The 26,999-nt window shown below is 41.9% G+C and overlaps 2 protein-coding genes across 2 annotated transcripts in view; both read right to left on the reverse strand.

Moving 5' to 3' along the window:
- Positions 1 to 3,689, reverse strand: part of LOC134527837 (interferon-related developmental regulator 1) — a 52,864-nt gene extending 49,175 nt beyond the window's left edge. Inside the window, exons 1-3 of the mRNA XM_063360784.1 lie at positions 3,418 to 3,689; positions 3,084 to 3,200; positions 14 to 179 (exon numbers count right to left, since the gene is read on the reverse strand). Coding sequence (XP_063216854.1) covers positions 14 to 179; positions 3,084 to 3,200; positions 3,418 to 3,448 — 314 coding nt within the window. The 5' untranslated portion in view covers positions 3,449 to 3,689. The remainder of the gene's footprint in view (positions 1 to 13; positions 180 to 3,083; positions 3,201 to 3,417) is intronic.
- The window catches only part of LOC134527840 (uncharacterized), a 374,694-nt gene that overhangs the window by 312,744 nt on the left and 34,951 nt on the right, over positions 1 to 26,999 (reverse strand). The window lies entirely within an intron of this gene.

Consider the following 26,999-nt stretch of genomic DNA (forward strand, 5'->3'; position numbering starts at 1 on the left):
GAAACTCACACACCTGTCTGTGACAAAATCCGGAATGCACTTCTTGACGAACGCCTTGGCCACCAAGTCAAAGGCAGATGTGCGGCCCTGAGCGGACTTCTGGGACAGGGAGTCAATGGCCTCACGCAGCTTCTCTTCGAAAACCTCCTCCTGGGTCTGTTCGTCCACTTCGTCACTTCCTGCAAGCGAGTCCGTGTAGTTATTGGTCTGTTTGCACGAGCTGTCTTTAAGGCTAGCAAACAATGTTGAATTTTCCATTTCCCCCTTAATTCTGGTTTTTAAAAATAATTTTGAAAATGAGATCATAAAATAAACTTTGTACACATTAATTAGTAGTGGAGCCTGGAACATGAACGGGTGAAGAGACTATGAAACAATTATTAAGAAAAAACTAAATTATTAATATTTGCAAGATATTAAAAAATAGCAGATAAGGGTATATCTTGCATGAAAATTTGCGTCACAACAAAAAATGCATTGCTTAAATAGTTGAATATTGGAAGAAATAGTCTTAGAGATTAATTGCATAAAATTCCTAAAACCTAAAATTGCAAATAAGTGAACCTTGTATCAGGGTGTTCAAACCACAGTGCACTGCACAATAGTGCCACATAACGTTTCTTGAAGTGCAGCGTGAGTTAAGAGTAAATATAAAATATTATTTATATCAACAGAAAACCTTTACTTTTAAAATTAGGTAATTCTAAAAGAGTGCCTCTTTCTAAGGATAAAATATAAATGCCTTATTCTTATTTTCATCTTGGCATAGTTTCTGATTATTTTCTAAGAGGATCGTATAATACTAAATGTAGTTTACTGTTATAATCAGTAGTTATATGAAGTTAAATATGTCAAAAAATTGCTTAAATTCGCGAATCACTAGCTAGGTTAGACTAGTTTAGCAACATTAAGCTTAATGTAAAATTGTGGAACAGTTCATGGGGTTAGGTTAGCTACCTTATAACTACATTGAAATCATCACAATAGCTGGTTAGGTTAGGCCAATTATATAAAAAAAATACTATAAAATATGATTGTTAGTTTTGATTAGCTAAATTCTAAATTTGCAATTTCTAACCAACTGTTTAAAAAGTTTTACAGTATTTTTATGTTCATACTATATTAACATATTGTCAATGTATTAACCTAATGTAACTGGCTGACCATATTTTTAATAATTTATACATAGTAAACCTAAACCAACTAATCATTCTCAAAAATATTAGTTTTTTAAATGTATAAACTTAGCCTAATATAAAAAATAACCTACCCAATAGCTTCAATGATAATTCCTGGCGAACTAATTGTAGTATCCCAACAAGATCATAGAGAATGGTTGGAAAAAATGTGGTAAATCTGTATTGTACGGATTAGCGCCAAAAAAAATCGTACAAATATGAAATAACTTTCATTATATGCTCTTTTACGTCCTCTTTTCAAAACTGCCTGCGGAGATTAAAAATTCCAATTACTTTTGGAGATATCGCCGTTCTTATTTTGCAATACAAGCCCTATGTAATCATTCAACAGACGCCATTTTATATTTTGCCGTGTGTGCGTGAATGCCTAAATAACAGAAATTTTCCATTAGGTAAAGTTAGTTACATGATAAATACTTCAAAATAAACGGAAATTAAAAATAATATCAATTAATTTTACTTGTATAGTTTTAAGTATTTATAATGTAACTGACCTGACCTAACAAAACGGGACAAAGGTAGATTAGGTCAGGTCAGCTACAGTATAAATACTTTGAAACTGAACGGACATTAAAAATAATAAAAATTAATTTTAATGGTTGTTTAGTTTTAAAGTATTTATAATGTAGCTGACCTGACCTAACAAACCGGGAAAAAGGATGAACAGTAGGAACTCACGTAATTTTCTTTTTACGTGATGTAGTCGTTCAACTACGTCGCGAAAAAAATAAATAATAATACTTGTAAACAAGCAACAATGGTGAACGCAGGAAGCCTACGATTCACTCATCCTTCTGGACATACCCGAATACTCACGTTGGCAAGCCTTCTTTCAACAGACGAGAGGCAAACGCCCGATCGTGCATCTTCGGTTTTTTTTTTTTTGTTTATTGTAAATTATGCAACTCATGAAAACTAATGGTCAATTAGGTTGTTAGCTACATTATAAATACTTCAAAACATTGTGGATGGTTGATTTGGTTAGGATAGCTACATTAAAAATACTGTGAAATCATGTAAACGGTTTCCTAGCGCTGGATAGCTACATATTAAAATGTTATCTGCTAAGCAACCATAAAATGATTTTACAGTTTTTTTAATGTAGCTATACTTACCTAATATAACCAACCATCTACAATGTTTTAAAGTATTTTTAATTACTTCTTGCTAATTTTAAGAAAAGAAGGCTTGCCAACATGAGTATTCAGATATGTCCAGAAAGATGTGTGAATCGTAGGCTTCCCGCTGAACGCCGCATCAGTGCACAACATGAAAATTAAAAAATTCAATATCTCCTAAAGTATTTTAAATTTCTGATCTCCGCCAGGTTTAATGAAAAGAGGAAGTTAAAGAGCACAGAATAAAGGTATTTTCGGATTTTTAAATTTTTTTTTTTAAAAAATCGCCAAAAAATGAATATTAAAAAATTCGATATCTCCAAAAGTAATTGGAATTTTTTATCTCCGCAGGCGGTTCTGAAAAGAGGACGTAAGATAGCATATAATGAAAGTTATTTCATATTTGTACGATTTTTTTTGGCGCTAATCCGTACAATACAGATTTACCAAAAATGTCATTAAGTAACCAAAAACCATTTTTTGAAAATTTGTTTCAAGAAAATATTTTTACCTCCAAAAAGACTAAAATTTACCATAAATTTGTAACAAAGCAAAACTACAGAGAAAAAAAAACCTAAATTTTAAAATTCGGGATTCATGAGTTATCAACATAAATAAAAACTAAAATGTTCTGCATATAATTCAAGTGTACAATTGTCGAACGTTAAATATAAATAATAACGACTCATAATATTCCAATAACAGAATAAAAACATATGCTAAAACATTTTTGGCCAGGATATCAAAATTAGGTTACATAACATACCTTCCTCCATCACACTTTTTGATTCTGAAAAACCACTAATAACACTGACATTGTCATTGAGTGAATCTTCATCAGATGTTGCCCCAATCACTTCCATCCTAGGCTTCAAAGCAGCTCCTAGAAAATAGTAGTATTGCGTGACACTAATGTAACCTATAATTAGCATACAAGAACATTACCAGGAAATGAATATACAACGAACATATTGAAACGCTTCAAATACACTAACTTCCACATTGACACACTGAGAAATAAACATTTATTACTAAAACGTACAAACATATGGAACGATCCAGATCTTTCGTCATAGCAGCTCAATAGATTGCATACTTGCCTGTTTTCCCTTTTCGTTTTCCTTTAGGCATAGCGTCTCCAGTTACTTTCGATTTGGCCTAAAAATTACGCTTAATCAAGAAGGTAAACAATTAAATATAGTATTTAGCCTACGTATTCTTGAAACTTGACATAAAAGTAATATTTTCCAAAAACTCATACACATGTTGAATTTCAATACATGCAAATCCAGCCTCACGGCTAAACGAGTTTATTTAGCTTGGCCTTCTGGGAACAGTGATACCAAATGCAAAAGTTATCTACAAATAAAATTGAAATTCCTTCGGGTCAACTTAAACAAAAATAGTCTTCTTCTTTAAATATTCTTATGTTTAATTCAAATGTAGAACACAAGCCCGGAAAAAGAAAAAAAAACTTCCGTACGTTCAACGAGCGTACGTTTTCTAACTCTAATAATTAACTTAACTACTTTCCTTTCCAATGTAAGATTTAAATGATGAAATAATACGCAACTACTATGAACTCAGGACATTTTAAAGAAGTAAAACGCTTAAATAACCTACTTCAGAATATTTAACAATTAAAAATTTCGTCACTTTTAAAAAGGTGTTTTTAACTTTATACTGCAAAAATATAAATACCCCATACCATAATATCTAAATATGTCCGCTTAGCTTCAAACGTTCCAAGTTTGTTAAAAAAAAAAAAAAAAAAAAAAAAGCTTTTCTTTCCTTTTATTTCTTAATACTACTACAATTTTTCCAAGTTCAGATCAGTATCCCAAAATAATTCAACAATAAGTGTTTAGATACCACTCAATATGCTATACCTGTACATAAATAGAATTCCAAGTGTACACCAACAAAGTCAGTCCCTTATTTTTAGGGCCCAGATTTTGTTGTCCTATCCAATGCCAAACTGTTGCCCAAATTACGTGCATGCGCTCGGCATACATTTTGTTGGATTCGTCCAAATGGCGAATCCATGTGTGGCGCTGTTTACTAGTATATACTCAATTTCGTAAATATCGGAGGAAGTTACCAAATGTATTGGTGTGCAAAATGAAACTTTATAGTACCCTAAAGAATCTATTTAAAAAAACCTTTTGTAAAATTTAGTGATCACAAAAAGAAGTAATCACAATATAAAAAGTACTTCAGAAAATTAAGATAAAACTATTTAATTCGTGTAATGCTGCTATCACCAGAATTTGGCCAAAGTAAGTGTATCGAATGTTGCCAAACATCTGCTACAATGCATTGGTACCAGATTCTAGCCTCGCGCAGGGCATTGTTTATTAAAACCATTGCTTTTCTGGTCCCTTATTAGTGACACTGGTCCGGCTGCTTCCCCATTAAAGCTATCAAGTTTTTTGAGGGATGGGTCTTGGGGTTTGGGTTCGGCCAAGTGGCACGAGGCAGGGACATGTCCGTTGAGGTGATCCTTGGTCTGTTTAGGCCACCCAAGACGCCTTACATTACAAATTATACCCTCCGCTACGTGAAGTGTGTTTTTTATTCCTTATCAAACTGTACGTGGTGCTATCCATCCCCCTGGTAGCGACTGTTCGGGGTTAGTGAGCTCTGCGCGTGTACGGTGGTTCGGTGATAACCCCGCTTATAATGGTGAGAGGGGAGTTTGATGAAAACAATACGTGGCGGACGTTGCTGCTGTTATTGTGCTAGGCGCGCGACGGCTGTCAAGACCTGCGCGTTGACGCATGGCCAGTGGGGGTCGTAAATCATGCTCTAGATGAGGCTGCGGAATTGGCGTGAAGTTGACCTCTCAATGTAGCGCGAAGACAACCAGCCTCTCCGAGCTCCCGGTGGATACTGGGAACTTCGTGTAGCGCAGCACTACAGCGGGCCTGCTGACTGCACGCCAAAAGCGCAGCGCGCAGGAAACAGGTGCGGCCAAGTTTAGGACATATTCGCACGTTGAACAATTGCATTAATAAGTAAAAATGTTTGACGAATTATACATTTCATAGTTTATGTCTGTGGGAGAAAACATGCACCCTTGAATGCTATAGTCCGGCGGAAGCACATTAACACACCCGGCGGAATGCTTCCGCCGATGTGGCCAGTAGTGGTGCTAGCAGCGGGTCGTTCGGTGCACTTACACTCGTTGCACCATGTAGCATGCGCGGGCGTGTTCGTAGCACATGGATTTGAGAGGTGTCGGAGAGGCATCGCGGCCTGTACAACTAAGAGGCGCACTATCGGCTGGCATGACTAGGATTAGGGTACTTTTGGACAAGTTCGGAAATATGTACTACGAGTTATGTGACAGTTGTATCCCAAAAAGCCAGTGCTTATACATTTCCTTACCCCGATCATCTTGGAATACTGCCCTGACGTCGTACCGACCATGGCCTATAAGTTCGTGCTCCGCACCGCCAGTACCGGATCCCGTTTTCGGAGCGCACCCCTAGCCCAGCCGGAATGAGTCAAACGAGCGCCTCGGGCATGACCTCAATAAACTCGAATAAGCTTTAGGACACGAGACCCCGGGGACTCGATTTCATAAAACAATCAATGAATGAGACACTAGAACAATAGTAATTATTAATAAGCATTATGCAAGTGCGTCTTAGGTAATCCGTGCGAGCACCGCACGCACGAAGTGGGCAACGAACCTCATTACCAGTCGCCGCGGCCACTGGCCTTAATTACAGTGCCCGTGAACCTGATCAAGTCAGGTTAGGAGGAATTCAACCTAATCAATTTACATTGAGACAATTTGTCACTATATTGACAGTCGCCAACTTGGTGCGACATTTCAAATCATTAAATAATAAAAAACAGCTGTTAAGCCTTAAGCACCCAATTACCAGGTGCTAGATTTTATTTAAGCTCTTGGAATGTGTTTTTTGTTATAATTCAGCCAATTAAGATAATATAAGTTTTTGACACCGTCTCACAAGGGAAGTGAAAGCTCCTCCCCCCCCCCCAACCTAGCGAGGTGGCCATGTTCAGCAATCTCGAACCACTCCGCGCCGGGTCAAGACGTGTTCGTCCGTGAGCAGCCTTCACCTTTGTGCTCACCGATCGCTCCTTCTGTAAGTAATGTAATCACGTAACCTTCTATTTCACTGCTACTCACATCGACTCGGTGTGTATTCCGCGGAACCGGGCCTATCCCGACCGTCCTTTTAGTGATTCCGCACCACGTCGCGGATCACGCCACTTACAGTACTGGCCGACTCCAGCCACAGTGTTTTTTAGTTACTTCGCCGCGCATACGCCTGCCGGTTCCAACATCATGTAAATGTTACAGTTAATTTAGGGTCACGCCCGTCGAGCCCTCCCAGACTCGTTAACTCTCGGTGCTGGCCGTTTCCAGCAAACATTAATCACGTTCCCGCGAGACTGCCGTGGTAAAATCCAAGGGTTGTTGTAGTGTTGTGTTTTGTTTTAAAGTGTAAATGTAATATGGCGTAGATGCCGCTCAGCACATTAGTGCGGTTTGTGTAGCAACTTTGTACCTCGTAGTGTACGTGTAGGGCGTACCAGGTACCCACGCGTACCACCGGAAAGTACGTGAATTAAACGCTGTTTAATATAAACTATGTCGTCTACCGTCATTCTGCACCCTTCCGTCCTCCACACGGCCGAGCGCCGCAACTCAGAATAGGTTTCAAGCTGCTTACCTGGCGGGGCACGCGGGGGCAGAGTACTCACGACCCACCATCAACGGCCTAGTATCGCACTAGCCTGGTGCCCCCCGGACATCAGCAGCACCACGACGCCCGTAGCGCCCGTCAGGTACCTCCCGGGCCTTAATCAGAGGTCGGGTGACGGCATGACAAATTAGATTCCACATACTCATTTTGTACTCTACTTTTCATCATTTCCTTGATTTTTGAAACAGCCATGGAGCAAGTGAGTGAGTCCGTGAAATGCATTTTCTTAAACCTGGGGTCCAATATTGTGGCAATAATGAGAGGAGTTACTCTCTCTATAACACCCATTCTCTTGTCAATCTCTTTCAGGATCAATGACTGCAATTCTTGAGAAAGAGACTCTTCGACTTTAAGAGGTTTAACTTTTAAAAGGAGACAGTGGAAAAGTGGTATTACTTTTCTGCTAGTACAGTACTTATCACCTGACACTTTCTTAGTTGCAGCTTCAATCGGTCGCAGAATTTGTAAAACCGAAGAAAGGATAGATAATTCTGACGCAGTTAGCATCGGTGGTGCATTTTTATGACGAATGATTATATTATTGACGATGCTGCGAATCTCCAAAAATCGCTCGATCATACAATAAGTACTGTTCCATCTCGTTGGGACTTCTTGTATCAATTTCGTTTCCTTCTGGGTTGCTTCACGTAATTCGATACTGGCTACATTGCTTTGTTTAAACCAAGTTACTATCTCTTTTAGTTTGTTTATCATTTTTCGCAGATTAGTACACTGCTGTATATCATTTCGTGCAATCAAATTCAACGTATGTGCGAAACATGGTATATGCTTTTTTCCAAAAGCTAAATCAACAGCTTTCACCATGTTAGCTGCGTTATCTGTGACTACAGCTGAAACTTTGTCACTATCTATACCCCATTCAGCACAAGTTTTCAGCAGCATTTCAGCTATCTGTTCTGAAGTATGGCGTTCGTTTGACTCATACACTCCAAGAGTGATTGAAAAAAGATCATTACCTTCTCCGAAGTGTGCTGTTATTCCTAAAAAAAACTTCTCATGCTCATTGTTTCAGGCCACATGTCAGTAGTAAGAGTACAATATTCAATATTTGACAATTTATATTTGAAGACTGTTGATAATGCTGCGTATTTATCATCAACCCATCGAGTCAACGTTGTTTTACTAGGAAGTTTAAAATGTGGCGCAAGAACTTTAATCAAATAGCGAAAGCCTCATTTTCAACAATTGTAAATGGTTGATTTTCTTTACACATCATATATTAGGGCGTTGTTAATTCTTAATGTTTTATCACCTATCTCTGAAAAAGCGTTAATTTCTTCAAAACTTGACACATTAGACTTCTGACGTTTTGGAGCTGGAGGGATAGAAACACATACATCGTCTTTTGAAGATTCACATTTTTTATCAGCATCACTAGTCGATTCCATTTCCATTATGCCAGCAGAGCTAGTTGATGTTGATGGTGTGGATCAGAACTGTTGGGGACTAATTGTATATTTTTCTTAATTGTGTTGTTCTGGATATCGGATTTTTTTAGAACATTCATTATTGAACTCTTGAAAAGCACCTGATGTATTTTTTTTTAAATGACCACAAGATTTTATTAATTATTGACAGAGTCTACATTTTGCAGAGTTATTGTTTCCTTCAGTTTTATCGTAAAACCTCCATACATAACTCTTCTTGGAAGGTGCCATCGTACGTGTTGTCAGGCTGAAATAAAAATCGATAAATTCGTCAATCAAAAATGTCACATCACAACCAAAACACACAAATAAATTTAATAACTTGTACTGCAACTATGTATATCTCAGCCCCGATTAATTAATGATTTAAATTATTTTAATATGAAGCGTTAGGATCGCCGCTTCTTTCAAACACCGCGCGTCTGCGCGGGCGGCGGTCGTCGTCCCCTCCTTCCTTCCCCCTTCTATTGTGTATGCCTGCTTGCTACTCCCCTCTCCTCCACCGTTCGGCGCATGCGCGCTGCGCGGCACATATGTTATAAAAACAGACGTTTTAGATTTATTCCGTCTTGTTCTTCTAGTTCTACTTGTATCAACTAGCTCGTCTGATCTCGTTTAGTCTCTTTTGAGAGCTCGAGTAATTGTTAGCCAGCATGTAGTCAGTCAGTTAGACTTTAACTTGGACGACGTGCGCGAACTTGGGGGAAAGAAAATGTAAGTTGGAGTAAGGCGGTGGCCCTTGCCATAATGTAAACGTTTGTTGAATTTTGTGTGTGTTTTGTCTAAATTCCCTTTCGATCGCCACCTGGAAAATTTCTTTTGGATTTCATGTAACTTTATTTAATTTAACTTCATTGGTTTGTAACTGTTCTCCCCTGAGCCGTCGACGTACGTAAAACGTATCGTAAATTTTCATTTTTAGATAATGTAACTTACTTTTGTAACACACGTAATGCGCATAAGGCAGTGGGTTTTACCTGCATTTTGGCAATATTATAATGTGGCAGTTTCAATACGTCTACCTTGTGACGCCCTCTTTCGAGGCCCCTTGTACCACGTTGCGCCGGCGTAAAATCTAATCTTTTGTAGCCTTGATAATGGCTCGTTCACTTTTGCTGTGTGTGTTAAACTCTTGTTACGTAATTATCACCTTGTTATTTATTTTTGTTAAGTTTTATTAAACCTTTATTATTGTTTAAAAATTGTTGTTGTGTTACAAATACCCGTTCGCAATCCTTGCCATGCTATGGCGTTCCACCCCGTCCTTATGCCTGTAGGCATTACAACTGCGCTACTCTGCTAAGGATTGTGTTTAACGTGTATTTGTTCTTTTTATCATGCACCATGGGGACTCCGGCAACAGGGTGGATATACCGTTTACGGAGAGACGACCTAATCCAGGTCCTAACTGAGGAAGCTGTTCCGTTCGAGGATGACGCAACTGTGACTTCCCTTCGTGGGTTGCTTGTTCAGCACGTGCGAGGCGCCTGGGAATCGTCAGAAGAGGTACCGTCTCGGCAAGTCCCCACCCCCGCTAATCCTGCTGTGTCTAATTCTAGATTTAATGAAAATGTTTTCTTTGCAATTTTGAAACTTCTCCCTCGTCTAGACTGTTGTGAAGCGCGTGCGGTTCTAGATTTTTTGATTGCGGCTGCTCGCTTAGCTGGGTTGAAACTAGTCTGTGAGGCGGAGCTTTTGAAAGCTCTCTTAAGCCTCTGTGGCGCGGCGTTTTTGCCACTGCTCACTGACGCCATAAATCGGAATATAACTTTCGCGCAGTTCAAGACGTCTGTGTTACAGTTCGCCTGTCCGCCACGTGTTTTGGAAACGTGTAAACATGAGCTAGTATTCAGGTTTCAGAAGCCTGAGGAGCCCTTATTAGAGTTCATTCATTCCGTTGCGGCCATGGCAAGGATTGAAAATGCGTATTTGTAAAACAACAACAATTTTTAAACAATAATATAGGTTTAATAAAACTTAACAAAAATAAATAACAAGGTGATAGTTACGTAACAAGAGTTTAACACACACAGCAAAAGTGAACGAGCCATTATCAAGACTACAAAAGATTAGATTTTACGCCGGCGCAACGTGGTACAAAACATGCGCGGTCCCATTAAGGGGCCTCGAAAGAGGGCGTCACAAGGTAGACGCATTGAAACTGCCAAATTACAAGATTGCCAAAATGCAAGGAAAACCCACTGCCTTATGCGCATTACGTGCGTTACAAAAGTAAGTTACCTTATCTAAAAATGAAAATTTACGATACGTTTTATGTACGTCGACGGCTCAGGGGAGAACAGTTACAAACCAATGAAGTTAAATTAAATCAAGTTACATGAAATCCAAAAGACTGGAAGGCCTAGTGTATGCCTGCTTGCTTCTCCCCTCTCCTCCACCATTCGGCGCATGCGCGCTGCGCGGCACATTTGATATAAAAGCAGACGTTTTCAATTTATTCCGTCTTGTTCTTCTAGTTCTTATTGTATCAACTAGCTCGTCTGATCTCGTTTAGTCTCTTTTGAGAGCTCGAGTAATTGTTAGCCAGCATGTAGTCAGTCAGTTAGACTTTAACTTTGTACGATGTGCGCGACCTCGGGGGAAATAAAATGTAAGTTGGAGTAAGGCGGTGACCCTTGCCATAATGTAAACGTTTGTTGAATTTTGTGTGTTTTGTCTAAATTCCCTTCCGATCCCCACCTGGAAAATTTCTTTTGGATTTCATGTAACTTTATTTAATTTAACTTCATTGGTTTGTAACTGTTCTCCCCTGAGCCGTCGACGTACGTAAAACGTATCGTAAATTTTCATTTTTAGATAATGTAACTTACTTTTGTAACGCACGTAATGCGCATAAGGCAGTGGGTTTTCCCTGCATTTTGGCAATCTTGTAATTTGGCAGTTTCAATGCATCTACCTTGTGACGCCCTCTTTCGAGGCCCCTTAATGGGACCGCGCATGTTTTGTACCACGTTGCGCCGGCGTAAAATCTAACCTTTTGTAGCCTTGATAATTGCTCGTTCACTTTTGCTGTGTGTGTTAAACTCTTGTTACATAATGTTCACCTTGTTATTTATTTTTGTTAAGTTTTATTAAACCTTTATTATTTTTAAAAATTGTTGTTGTGTTACAAATACCCGTTCGCAATCCTTGCCATGCTATGGCGTTCCACCCCGTCCTTATCCCTGTAGGCATATGTATTATTTCCATGTATATATTTTTATTATTTGAAAACTATTTTTATTTAATGTGTATGACTAAGTAATTGAAACTCTATGACAACGAACGTTGGAGAGTGGAGACCAACGAGGTGGAAACTAAAAAAGGGCCGGTATTATGACCTCCGGCTAAATCTTCTGGTTAGCTAGCCCTCTGGTTAGGCTAGCCTACGGTTAACGAACGAGGGGTGTATTATGACCCATACTTAGCCTGTGGTTGGCTAACCGGAACCTGACGAAGAGAGTGGTGTAATAATGGGTGTGTTGGTGCCGTCGCCTGGGTTCTCGTGTTCGAGACTCGGTGTTGTTCCTAGCGGGAAGGCTGTTCTGTTGCAGGGAAACATGTCTGGGAGGGCGCCAGGCTAACGCGGTGGTTAGCCACGAGGTGGGTCGTGAGGTTCGAAAGCCCCTGCGTGGCCCACTAGGAACGGCGGTGGTGGTGATGATGCTAGGGATCCCTAATGCCTGTTGCCCCACTGGCCCTACACAGCATAGGACGCTGATCCCTAACTGGATTGGTGAGGTTCAGAAATAATGTACACGGCTTTGCACTGTCGTTCACACATCGCGCACAGAGTGTGCGGAGTGGACGTTTAATTACGATGACAAATTACACGGCACTTACAATCACACAAATTCCCTAACATAAAGTACTTTGTCAATTACACACGAGGCGCTCTGACGCGCCGTCACTAACGTTATGCCCTCACGCCAGTTGCAGTTGAGGGAGAGTATTTGATTAGCATCGGCTAATCCCGTAATTGGTAAATGGCGACGCGCGGGCCCCACCTGTGTGGACCGCGGCTCGCTATTAAATTAAGAACACGTCTACGATTGGATGTAGCCAGTGCCTGTGCACTTGGCGATTAATTACAAGTCTGTGGTGGCGGGAGTCGGCCCGTACTGTATATTGCACGGCCCCACGTAATGCGTTGTGTGGGGCGTGTTAAGTTGATGCGGCTGGGTTAGGCCCTACACCGGAAAAGAACCGGGCGCCAACGGGGAGTATTTAAAAAAGGTTCCGGGGTCTGACTATAATGACCAAATTGATGTTCGATGGTGACAAAGAGATGATGGCTCCCCGTGGGACGTGCGTCCGTCCCGGTCCGCGAGTCGCGCTGTACTCGCGTCTGGCCCTGGCGCAGGGGGAGGGGTGAGCTCCCTGTCGCGCCAGAGTTTCTAAAGTTCCGTTATTCGTAAAAATGTATATAAATAACTAAATTTAAGTGGCTCTAAATTCATACAATAAAACTTAATGATTAACTTAATATATTGACGTCGACCCAAGTGTCTCCTCGGCTCCTTCAGGCCGTTATGCCTCGTCAACGTCCTCCCTTTTTCCCCCCCAGTGAACCCCAGTGTGTGCATCGGCCAGGGACGCACCCGCGTGCGCCCTAGCACGCCAGTGAGCCAGGGTCAATATGTAAATATTTCTATGTGTATATATTTCTTTCCAAATGACAGTGACTTTGTTTTAAGTGTGTAAGTAATGTAATTGTCATGTACCAACTATCGTGTAATTCTTGTAAACGTATCGCAGTGTCTGTATGTAAGCGCGGCCTGGCGCTCATCCGCGTCGCGAGGGGTGGCGCTCTCCCACGCCGGCCGATTTCCCCTCCCCCGCAGCCCGCGCGCGGCGGCCCGCGGACGGGCGGGGGAGAGCAGTTGAACTCAGGACTCGAGCAGCGGCGGACGTGCGCTCCGCTCCGCGCTGATCGCGAGACGGGTGTCGAGCTCACGGTCCGGCGACTCAGCCGTAGGACGAGCATCTTTCGCAGCAGCCGTGCTGCCTACGTCGTGCCGCCCACGCGATTGGGTGCCCGAGCTGCGAGTACGTAAGTTACGTCACGCATCATGCATTACGGGACGCGTAAGCTTCGTTACGAGTCGCAGAACTTTCGCCGACGTTACGAGTCAGTACGTAAGAACCGCGCACGCATCACGTGTCTTTGTGTGGGACATAGTTACCCTTTGCCGAACCATCGCCGACGTTACGAGTCAGTACGTAGGGACCGCGCACGCGTCACGTGCCATTACAGAACAGTTGACTATCAGGAACTTTGTTACGTAGGTGAACTGCCAGTACGCGTCGGGACGAGTGGGCCGTACGAGACGGTCACCGGGAGTCCGGGTCATCGTGGGAGAGGCGCGCAACCCGCGACGGATCCGCCAGGCCGCGGCAAGCTCTCTGAACGCAATAAAAGAGCTCGTGAACCGATTAACAGCGAGTGGTCCTCTCGATCTACCTGTCACTCTACCTCACCATCCCTCCAGGTCCCGCATTTCCAGGTCCCGGCCACGTCGGCCTGGACCCACACCTCTCCGACGAGAGCAGTACGGGCATAACGGACATTTCTAGCAAGCAGGGAAATAGGGACCAGAAGCCGAGGGACGTCATATATATGTTTTAGAAATGACATTTAATAAATTTGTATAAAATAAGTTTGAATTATTAGAGTCACACTGGAGACTGTTTGTTGCTTGATAACTACTCCAGTGGCAAATGATAAATGCTAATTTGGGTGGTTTGAATTACGTCACATATTACACTATTGAATTCAGGCTGAAGGCCGCAAGGGTTGCACTCACAGCTGTTTTAGTAAAAAATTCTGGCTTGTACTAGAACTATATCTTTGCTCAACAATGATAAGTTTACAAGCTAGCAGAATCTGTTTATGTATTTTTTGTTTTTATTTTAAATTTTTTTATTAATTTATTTTTATTTTTAAATATTTTTTTTCTGCAATTTTATGATATCAAAGAAAACATGTGTCGTTTTTCTCCGTGTGCTCCTGATTATTCTTATCAATATTTTGATGGTTAATCTGTGTGCTTGCGATCATTCCTGCGGTTTCGGTCAAAGTCACACCCATCCAAGATGGCAGCCGTGACGTCGCAATCTAAGATGGCGGACCGTGAGAAATCTGAGAAGCACTAGCAGGAAGGACGAACTTCCTTCTCCTTGAAGACTATCGATGCCATTCTTCTTATGCGATCGAAAGTGAACAACCCGCATCCCGCATAAAATAAATAAATATTATTTTACCTGCAAGCAAAACGTGACGTCATCTGATGTTGAAAAGCGGAACTGCTTGCAGCAAGTACCTTTGCATGAAATAAATTAACTCTCACCACTGAATAGTGCTATTGTAGTCAGTTAGAGACATAAAGTTTCGTAGCCATGCGGCCAATTAGTCATGCATTCTCGTAACCATGCGTTCTGGAAGCTTCGTAGTCCTATAGCTTCGCGATGACGTAACCTTGAAGACTTGCAATCGCATAGTCTCGTAACCTCATGGCTCGTAGTCTCGTAGTCATGATGTATTGGAGCCTCGTAGACTTGAAGCTACGTAAGCAAGTAGCTTTGTAATCTTATAACATAATGCTGATGGTGTAGATGTAGCAAAAGAGAAAATTCCATCGAAGACAGATGTGTCAATTGGAGCCTTGTAGACGAGTACCTTCGTAGTCAAGAACTCATGCAGACTTGTATTCCTGTATCCACGCAGTCACGTAAACCTGTGTAATAGAGGCTTCGTAGCTCTGTAGCCTCGCAGTCTCGTAAACATGAAGATTCGTAGTCACGTAATCTCGTAACCTCATGGCTATAAGTCGCGTAGTCATGAAGTCTTAGGACCTCGTAGAATTGAAGATACGTATCCAAGTATCCTCGTAGACTTGAAGCTACGTAAGCAAGCGGCCTTGTAATCTTATAACATAATGCTGGTGGTGCAGTTGGAGCAAAAGAGAAAATTCTGACGAAAACAGATGCTGTAATTATAGTCTTGTAGACGAGTAGCTTCGTAGTCAAGTACTCATGCAGACTGGTAGTCCTGTATCCTCGCAGTCACGTAAACTTGTGTACTAGAGGCTTCGTAGCTCTGTAGCCTCGCAGTCTCGTAAACTTGAAGATTCGTAGTCACGTAGTCTCGTAACCTCATGGTTCGTAGTCGCGTAGCCAGGATGTCTTGGGACCTCGTAGAATTGTAGCCTCGCAGTCTCGTAACCATGCGTTCTGGAAGCTTCGTAGTCCTATAGCCTCGCGATCACGTAACCTAGAAGACTCGCAATCGCATAGACTCGTAACCTCATGGCTCGTAGTCTCGTAGTCATGATGCATTGGAGACTCGTAGACTTGAAGCTACGTAAGCAAGAGGTCTTGTAATCTTATAACATAATGCTGATGGAGCAGTTGGAGCAAAAGAGAAAATTCCGTCGAAGACAGATGCGGTAACTGGAGCCATGTAGACGAGTACCTTCGTAGTCAAGTACTCTTGCAGACTTGTAGTCCTGTATCCTCGCAGTCATGTAAACCTGTGTACTAGAAACTTCGTAGCTCTGTAGCCTCGCAAGCCATGTATAACTCGTAACCAGCTAGATTATTTTAGACTCGTAGCCATGTGGTCTCATAGTCTCTTAGACTCGAAGAATTCTAGCCTAATATATTTGGAGCCAAAAGACTTTTGGGACCAAAAGACTGTAGTTGTCAATGACTGATGGAGCCAATGAATATTGGAGTCAATGAATATTGGGGCCATTGAATATTGGAGCCAATGAATATTGGAGCCAATGAATATTGGAACCAATGAATATTGCAGTCAATGATTATTGGAGCCAATGAATATTGTAGCCAATGACTATTGGAGCCAATGACTATCGGAGCCAAAAGACTGTTGGAGCCAAAAGGCTGATGGAACCTTTTGGAGCAATTCGAGTCAATTGATATTGGAGCTCATGGATATTGGAGACAATGAATATTGGAGCCAATGGATATTGGAGACAATGAATATTGGAGCCAATGAATATTGGAGCCAATGAATATTGGAGCCAATGAATATTGGAGCCAATGAATATTGGAGCCAATGAATATTGGAGCCAATGAATATTGGAGCCAATGAATATTGGAGCCAATGAATATTGGAGCCAATGAATATTGGAGCCAATGAATATTGGAGTCAATGACAAATTAATGTGCTTCCTTTTCGTCGATGGTGCTGCCTTTTCGTTGTCGGTGCTGTCAAATGTGCTGCCTTTTCGTAGTCGGTGCTTCCAAATGTGCTGCCTTTTCGTTGTCGGTGCTTCCAAATGTGCTGCCTTTTCGTTGTCGGTGCTGCCAAATGTGCTTCCTTTTCGTTGGCGGTGCTGCCTTTTCTTTGTCGGTGCTTCCAAATGTGCTTCCTTTTCGTTGGCGGTGCGGCCGTTTCGTTGATGGTGCTTCCTTTTCGTTGTCGGTGCTTCCAAATGTGCTGTCTTTTCTTTGGCGGTGCTGCCTTTTCGTTGTCGGTGCTTCTAAATGTGCTTCCTTTTCGTTGGCGGTGCTGCCTTTTCTTTGTCGGTGCTTCCAAATGTGCTTCCTTTTCGTTGGCGGTGCTGCCTTTTCTTTGTCGGTGCTTCCAAATGTGCTGCCTTTTCGCTGTCGGTGCTGCCTTTTCGTTGTCGGTGCTTCCAAATGTGCTGCCTTTTCGTTGTCGGTGCTTCCAAATGTGCTGCCTTTTCGTTGTCGGTGCTTCCAAATGTGCTGCCTTTTCGTTGATGGTCCTTCTATTTTTAATGTTGTTTTGACTCTAGTATTATTGTAAATGATTCTTGATTTGAATAGCGTATTATTCCATCCGGTGCATGTATATAAGCGAGTCCTAGACAGCAGGTCGCTCAGTTTGTTACTGTCGTCGACGGTGTAAGGATCACCTAGATTATTTCATCTGGTGCATAAGTCGCGTAATTACCTGTTCTTGAGAACTCGATGGCATCTTTACTGACTTTAACGCCGAACTCGATGGACGTTGTACCATCGTCTACGGGAACCTTGACGTCAGCGACGACAATGGTGGAGCAGATCTCGTTGGCAACGACGACGACGTCAACATTGGAGGAGATTTCAACAGATGTGATACCACCAGCAGAAGATAGCTTAATGACTACTGAGCTGGATGTGCAGGAAACCACGACGATCGACGATACGACCTCGATGGAGACTTCAATGGATGCTGATTTGACAACAAGCGAACATCGGTGCTGTTACTGCGACAAGATTTTCTCAAACAACAGCAATGCTCGGCGACACGAGAGGAGCGAATGTGTCAAGAACCTATATCGTAAAATGTTTGTTTGTGAGAAATGTCATAAGCAGTTTGCCAGAAAAGATAATATGAAAACGCACATGAAGGCATGCAAAGGTCCTGCTGTGCGGCAGAAAGTAAAGGTTTCGTCGCAACAACGATGTATCGATGTGCATAAGAGAATGCCTGGAAATGGTACTACTGTTGCAACGCCTGTATCTGGATCGGGTCTGAAAGGATCGTCTTCATCACCACGGTATCCTTGCAGCTACTGTGATACGTCGTTCGCATTTTCCCCATGATGCACGAAGACATGAGCGGAGCAAATGCACGAAGAATCCTTCTCGCATGAAGTTTCGATGTGATGAGTGCCTTAAATGGTTTACTCGAATTGACAGTTTGCGACATCATGCGAAAAAATGTAAAGGTGGAGTCTGTGCTCCTACTGCTGAACTACCTGACGACATTTCGACTCCTCGCTTTAGATTGGAGACACGAAAGCGTACAACCAAAAAAAACAGATGCCCAGCAACCGATTGTTATGACGTCTGAACATGGAACTAAACCTAAGACTGTGTTCGGAGCATTACAAGTGAACGATAATGGCTTCTACTTGGCGCAGTCTGCATTTCGTGGAACGTTGAAAGACTACTATTATCTAAATACGTTCGGTGAGTCGAAGGACATTTGTAATTTTCTTGACGATATCAGACAGAAGATAGTCAATCAGCTTACTGATGATGTAGCAACAAACGGACCTTTGAAATATAACTTGTGGTTGGACTGTATATATGGAAAGCCATATCCGTTCGATGACAAAGTGAAGAAGTGTGCATTCAAGACATCGGCTGCAGTAATTTACAGTTCTAACGACGTGAAGCAAACTGTTAAAAACAGTATCCAGAAACTCTGTCAAGAAGAGGTGGACTATGTCTGTAAAGGTTCTGGCTGGGCTCTGTCTAGTATAAACCGATTGGAGCTAAGAATTAGTCATTTCACACCGCTGCGGAACTAAATGATTATAAGATTGCTGGCTTTCGTAAGTGATCCTGTAGTAGAATAGAAATTATGTAATAAATATTATGTTTGTAAAAGAACTTGCGGTGTTTAATTCCTAGAACCTGTTACTATTATGTTAAATTGATGTTATATTTAATTTTTTTTGCATCATCCTAGATTGTACCAAGGACCTTAGTCGATCTAATTAATCAGTATATTGATCGGAAATTTATTTAATGATTTCTGAACTTTTTCCCGGATCTCTAGCATTAAAATTACACATTTCCAATATGGTGGTCTTGATGTCTGATAGGATGGTGGTCGTAGAGGATTTAGAGTCTCTTTACGAATGTTGAACATGGTTTATTTAAATTATTATTTTTTACATAAGATTAAACATTATTGCAACGATCGGGTATCGAACCGAGGACGGGAATCGATCGAATCAATATGTAAATTAATGAGTGATTTATTTAATGAATTTTGGAACTTTTCCCGAATTTCTAGCTAAATAATTACGGATTTTCAAGATGGCGGCCAAATGACAAGATGGCGGGTATCACAGTTATAAATGATTACTGCACTCTAGCGGATACGAATTAAACTAACATGTCATCGGCGCACTCTAGCCGACGATACAATGATGATGGCTTCCAGCATCGAAGACAAGATGGCGGCCATGACGTCATACTAGATGATGATAAAAAGTGGTGGGAGTCAGTCTGCCAGCACCCACCACGAGAGATGGATCGGTCGTCATTTTGATTTTTTTGCACTCGTCGGGTTCGAACCGAGGACTCCGAGCTCCGTGTCGAAAAAGTATGCTTTTTAAATATTTTTATTAAATTTTTATTATTTGAATTTTTTTAATAAATTTTAATTTTTTTATTAAAATCGGATGATAAAAAAGTTAAAGGTGGCGACCGTAACGAAAATTGCAACGGTGACGACATAATCCAAGATGGCGGTCATGGTATCCTTATTCCTAGAAATGGCTTAACTGAGGCTTGAGTTAAGGATGCTTAAGCCAGTTTTAGGAATTTTCAGCCGCTGGGATTTTTAAGGACTAAAAACGGGAATTTTTCCCTCGAAAAGAGAAATTTTTAATTTGTGGAATTTTTTGAGATTTTTTGGCGGAACTTTTTTCCACAGAATTGGAAATTTTGGCGATTTTTGAGGAATTTTGGGCAAATTTTGCCAAATTTTGGCGGATTTTGGCGATTTTTGAGGATCAAATTCAAGGTCAAGGTCAAGGTCACAACCATCCAAGATGGCCGCCGTGACGTCACAATCCAAGATGGCGGACCGACAATCACAATCCACTACCTGCATCCTGTCCCCGGACCGGCTATCCTATACTACTCATCAACTATGCACAGTTTGTCCTCATGTGGCATTGAATATTTGTAATTGTAATGTAGATGCCTTAATAGACAGTGGTGCTGAAGTCACAACAAGGTATCAATATACCTAAGATTCCAGTACCAGCACTCAAAATAATAGGAGTGACCTCAAGGGCCAGCCCTGTAGTCAATAGACAGGTTCTGATTACAGTACACAGCCTAGGAAGACCTAAAGACATGACTGCACTTGTAGTAAAAGGCCTAGCGAAGCCCTTGATAATTGGAACAGATTTTCTATCACAGTTTGGTGTGGTGATATATTTCCAACTGTGTGCTATCCACTCGAGTGATTGTGAGACTCCAGTATCACTCATTGGCAAGTGGCATGTGAGAAATAATTTTGTTGGTATTTTGTATAATGAACCTATGCACCTACAAATATGTGACAACCAGACCAGTGAGCAGCTCCAGGCATCACTCGAAGACATTCGACAGTCCCTACAAGATGTGAAGAGTGTGGCACCCAACCAGCTGCAACAGCTGTTTAGTGTATTGGCTAATTTCCAGACTGTATTTTCCGACAAGCCAGGCCGGAATAAATTCTATCAAGCCAAGATTAGAATCAACGATGAGGCACCTTACCACCGGAAATTATATCCAATTCCAGTGAAGTACGTATAGGAAGCTACGGCCTAATTTCAACTAATGATAGACTGGCAAGTGATTAGGAGGGAAGATAGCCCCTATGCTAACCCAATAGTGTGCGTGAGCAAGCGAGATGGTACGGTGAGACTGTGTCTCGATGCTAGGGAACTTAACAAGATCACTGTGAAAGACAGGGAAAGTCCTGTGCACACATCAGAAATATTGAGGTTATATCAAGGTGTGAAATACCTAACTACTATGTACTTGTCATCAGGATATTGGCAGATTCCACTAGAGCCTAGCTCGTGCCAATACACATACTTCCTGTTCCGCAACCAGCAGTATGTATTCACAGTCATGCCATTTGGACTGTGCAATGCAGTGGCTGATTTTACAAGGTGTTTAGATGCAACCTTCGGACTCGAGTGCCAGGGATTTGCAAGGGCATATGTCGATGACCTTTTAATCAAATCATCCAGTTTCGAGGAACACCTGCAGCAAGTTGCCACAGTACTGCATAGATTGAAAGAGGCATGAATGACCGTCAAGATCAGGAAATCTGTTTTCTGCAGAGAGGAACTACCCTTCCTGGGGCATATCCTCACACCTGAAGGCATTAAGACAGCCCCAGACAAACTACAGAACATCCAGGATTGTCCTATCCCTAGGAATGTAAAACAGCTGAGAGCTTTCCTAGGCATCATTGGTTTCTACAGATTCTATTCTAACCAAATAGCACAGTATGCAGTTCCTCTGTTTACTTTGCTAAAGAAAGGTCAAGTGTGGGTGTGGACCGAAGAGCATGAACAAGCCTTCGTCAGCCTGAAGAACTTGTTTCTGACAGAGCATGTCATTTACCATCCAACCCAGGAAAAAGAATTTTTACTGTATACAGATGCTTCAGACACAGCCCTAGGATGCAAACCAGCTCAAGAAGAGAATGGTATAGAGAAGACTGTTGCTATGACTAGTCGCACTCTAAGCCAAGCAGAGAGAAACTACACAGTAAGAGAGCAGAGGCTCTTGCCATAGTATGGGCTTTGCAGAAATACAGAGATCTGTTTCTTGGAGAAACTATAAAATTGTTAACAGACCACCAAGCATTAACATGCCTTAATGCAGGCAAGCTATTTGGGAGCCACCTAACTAGATGGTTTCTTTTACTGCAGGAGTATGACATCCAGATACAACACATTAAAGGATCTACAAACACCACTGCAGAAATACCTCAGTCACCTGCATGAACTACAGGAGAGTTCTACTTCAACATCCACTCATCAAAAGGAATGTTTAGTTGCTCCTGTATCAACAGAAGTTTTCCGAAACAACCCTAAGCTCCGAGAGATCCTGAAGAATCTACAAGATAAGCAGCAAGAAGACGAGTACTGCAGGAGCACCATCAACCAGCTTCAAAAATAATCAGCTGATAACAATATTCACCATCATTTTTGCCTGTCAGAAGGCAACATATTATTTGCACAATCAAAGAAAAGAGGCCTGTATGAAGACAACTGGAAACCAGTGATCCCAGCTGACCTGAGACAGCCAGTCACCTGGGAAATACATGTATCATTAGGACATGTAGGTAGCAAGAAGCTTATTGAGGCCCTGAGAAGGCAAGTATACTGGCCTAATATGCCTACATGGTGTGTTGAACTAATAATTCCTACAACACCATTAGACCTGTTGTCTGTTGATTTATTTGGCCCCCTACCACAGTCGAAGGGAGGTGTCAAATATAAATTTGTTATGCAAGATGTGTTTACCAAATTTACCAGACTATATGCCATTGTGAATCCTGCTGCAAAAGCAGTACCTAATGAATAAGTTGAAGTTATTTACTGATTAAATTGGTCCGCCTAAAGTGGTACTATCTGACCGAGGTACCCAGTTCACGAGTGATTTATGGCAGAAGGGCGTACGCAAATTAGGTGCTATACCTACGACGATAAGTGTGCGACACCCACAGAGCAATCCTGTGGAGAGACTCATGAGGTCAATAGGCAGCCTACTTCGCACATTATGGTACAGCTCGCAGCAGTCATGGCGAGATAAATTGCCATATGTTGAATGTATAATTAACCATACTGTGCATGGTTCAATTGGAGTTACCCCTGGAGAAGCAGTGAGCTTGGATAGATCGGTGGCGATCGACCCAAATTATTTACACCGATGTGGCCCAGACCCTGAAGATACAAAATTACCTACCGGAGAAGAGATCGAACAATTCGTAAGAATGAAGTTAACAGCAGAAGCTGATATTAGAAGGAGGAGGAATCCAGCATCTAAAATTTCTAAATTTGAAATCGGCGACCAGGTACTGAAGAAGACAACTCCAGTAAGCAAGGCCTGGGAAAATGTAACGAAGAAATGACTTTTGTTATTCGAAGGACCATATGTCATCACAGACATTGTGCAGAAGAATTGCTACACGTTATCAGAGCCAGTAACAGGTCGACCAGTAGGCCACTACAACATAACGCAGCTAAGGGCATACACGAGTCCTACCACGATGTAAACAAGACCGACACAAGCTAAAGATACCTCGGTATGGTACGAGCGAGAGTACCATGAACAGCTTATCGCAGTCTAAGTGTGAAGGTCAGACCAAGGATCTGACTGTACTGAAGGTTAAGTGTATTATAATGTGATTGTGTGATTTAATACGCCATGTGAGGCGTAGTGCAGCCACTGAAAATTACCCTGTTGTTAGGCGGAAGTGTGATTCCTGCTTGTTTCCTGCATTAAAGGTGAAGTGACATGCCACCTATACAGAAGATATTTTAGCCTGAGAAGCTATTAGTGTATTATGTGTATACTGTTTTTTATGTATCAGTTGGCTTGCATAATTCTTCGTATGAGTATGAACTCATTATCACTAATACCTAAATATGGTAATTAGACTCGCCTATTTGTACGAAGCTGTGAATACATAGTACTAAGTAACGAGAAGAAAAGTTGAGTTTATATGTTGTCGATGAACCTATGTGGTATGAACCCATCCTGCTGTGTATACATGTGTACTAGGCACTGGCATGCAAAGCATCTCTAGAAGAACATAGCACTTATGCAACTACAAGCAAAATTGTAAAGGTTACCTTGAATTATTGATGTTGCTGGTTAATCCAATTGCGAAGCACTTCACTAGCATCATGAAGAAATCGCCAAGTTTTTTTATGTTATTGGAAATAAATATTTGATTTATGGTATGAACTCTGATATAAGAGAAGAAATTTTTATTGTAAAATTTAATATTTTATTGCCATTTCTGTGATTGATTAGGGATGAGAATTATCAGTAGGATTGCATTCTTCCCAGGATGCAGATTAGAAATTTATGCATTCACTTCGCATACAAATCCAAACAGATTTTATGAATTTAACTCAATGAATTTTTATCTATTTTGACATTGGTTGGCCAAACACTGATATTTTAAGAAATGAAAACACGAGATTTGCAAACGACATTTTCGAATATTTATTAAGTAAAAGGGCCCTATACAGAAAATAGTGTAATTCCATGGAACTAATCACTCGCATTTTTGTGTAATTGTTTGTATTATATTCGTCGGCGAATGTGAAGAGTAGCGAAGACTGTGGACCTGAAAAACACGGTATCTAAGCCCTTTGTCGCGAGAAATTAATGCACTCCGGCAAGCAAGTGTCCACAAGCAATCTCAATAAACTGGGATTATAGAGGTTTAAAACTCAAAGAAAATTCTACTTAGAGAAAAAATATATTGAAAAAATGATTTCAAACACTAAAAAACTATTCTGAACCAGCATGTTTTGAAACAGCTGATTGGAGAGAATTTTTATTCACGTAGAAGCTAGGAGCCTCGAGCGTTGACAAGACTCCAGTTGCTGATAAAAGTAACAAGGATGAAAAGAAACATGAGCGCGTTAATTAACCCAGCGAGCCCGCTGCGGGCTAGACCACAGAAAGTAATGAAATATGAGAAGAAATGATAAGACTCAACAGATGCACGATTCAGTAAATCGCAGCCGAATGAAATAAAAGAAGTTGTATGAAAGTAAACAAGCAACACTTTCTTACACAGTCTTGTCTGCTAATAAAAGCAAGACGTACAAATACAATGACATGTTGATCATACATGTAAATAGTATTAAATGTAAAAGTATGAAATTGATGCCGTCCCCGTTGCCTGATCTGAATTTACGTGAATTTAAACTGTTTGATTAATTTTGGGTCTCAAGGGCGGGGTTCCTGGCCTCGTGGCTGCAGGCAGGGACGCGTCGACAAAGGACTCCCCGGGCTGTTATGGCCTCCCAGGACGCCTTATTAATGAAACACACACGTACTTTTAGTTATTTATTACGTCGCACAATCTACACGTCACACGTTCACGTAACTGGCCGCTTCATCGTCGACCTAAGCTCCGCGCACGATGAACCTGTTCTGGCTTATGCGAGAGTACTTGGACGCAACGTGAAGTGCGTGGGCGATAGGTCCCGCAAATTACTTAAGATAACACATTACACTATAATCACTGTGGTTAGTCCCACACAGATGTGATACAAAGGCAGCTGCTCCGCGTGGTGGCAAGGGCCACGTTACGCTGGGTACGGGCATGGTGGAATCTGACTGGATATCACACGCGTGGCCGTGGCACGTCCCAGTTAATGACTCGTCGGAAAGTTTGGTATCGCGTTTGGCGCAGTGCCGCCCTGCGTGGGCGAAGAACTATGTCCCGGGGTGGGACGTTATAGCGTGAGGCGCAGGTGCCACGGTGGGTCACCTAGTTAATTACGTAATATATTAAAAGTCCTGAGGTGGACTGCACATATTATTAATGGACCGCGCGGGGTCGCGAACGGTCGTTTCGGGACGACCGGGGAGCTGGATTAAAATGATTATGGCTATAATTACCTATTGTAGTTACTATGGCGTTGGCGCGAAAGTTGAGGGCTCCCCGTGCGTGAGCTGCCGGCCCGGGCGAGTGCTGGATGGCGACTGACTAACCTCCCTGGCCGCCGGGGCCAGGGAGGGGGAAAATTCCGCGGGAAAACTGCGGAGCGCGGGAAGATGACTTCGGCCAGTTTTGTGAATGATAACCCTTTATAAAATGATTATTAACTTAACATTAATTATTGATGGTTTTAGATTTATTAGTTTCTGTTTATATTATAAAATGCATGAATAAATAATACCCTTGCGCAGTGCCACACCCGGCCGGGCGCTTCGCACACGTAGGCGGCTGTGACTGACGTCACGCCGTTCGGGGCACTGCACTTTGTTGCGCGCACGGGCGCGTTCGGGGCACGGCACAGATCACAGATCAGGTGTTGAGGACACATACCGGCCTGTGCTCTCAGAGGGAGCACTGACGGCGGCGTCAAAATGTTAATTGAAAGAAAACATGAGCTATTCAATGCACTGTGATGCATTATGACCAAATGTAAACTAACAATGTGACATGTTAGTAGCAAAATACTAATATATGTTTTATTTTGTCGTTAATAACCATATATTGTTGTGCAATTTAAATAGAGAGTAATTGTGAATTGTAAATTAAACAATGTTAATTAATTATTATCTGATTTGTTTGTGTTTAATAAGTTTAGAATTTTGTTTACTTATTGATTAGAGTTAGATATTTAAATTGTTGCCACTCCATTACACTACAGCAAGAACACAAGTTTAATTGCCTGCAGACACTTAGTGAAAAAGTTAGTGATTAAAACCCGGACGCCATTAAATTAAGTCAGGTGCGAAGATTACACCGAGTTAAGCTAGACACAGTACGATTCGCAACGGATGTGTACCTATCAGTGACGGGAACTGATGAGTGCTTCCTTGTGGAAAGTGGTGATCACGTCGACACGAGCAACCCCGCAGACGTTCCGGCGCCGCCTCGCACGTGGTCGTGAGGTAGGGCGGCGGATGCAGATGCAGCCAGCCGCTGCAGATGATCGCCGCAGAGCCAGGAGTCGTACTGTCTGGTACTGCGTCGTCGCCACAGGCCAGGCCCCGCCGACGTCAGGTGAACCAAGCCAGGATTGTTGGCCGCTTTGAGGACAGGTGCCGTCCCGACGCCTCGTCGGCTGCCAACTAGGGGAGCCGTCATCGACGAGGCTGTCATCACCGCAGATGGGACGCCGATCCACTGCCGTGACGTGACCAGGAGAATGTCATATTGTAGATTCACATGTACATCCACCCGTTGCATCCCTGTGTGATTAATACTTACAGTAAGTAAGCCCT

This window comes from Bacillus rossius, chromosome 1 (assembly GCF_032445375.1).
Source record: "Bacillus rossius redtenbacheri isolate Brsri chromosome 1, Brsri_v3, whole genome shotgun sequence".
Classification (NCBI taxonomy): domain Eukaryota; kingdom Metazoa; phylum Arthropoda; class Insecta; order Phasmatodea; family Bacillidae; genus Bacillus; species Bacillus rossius.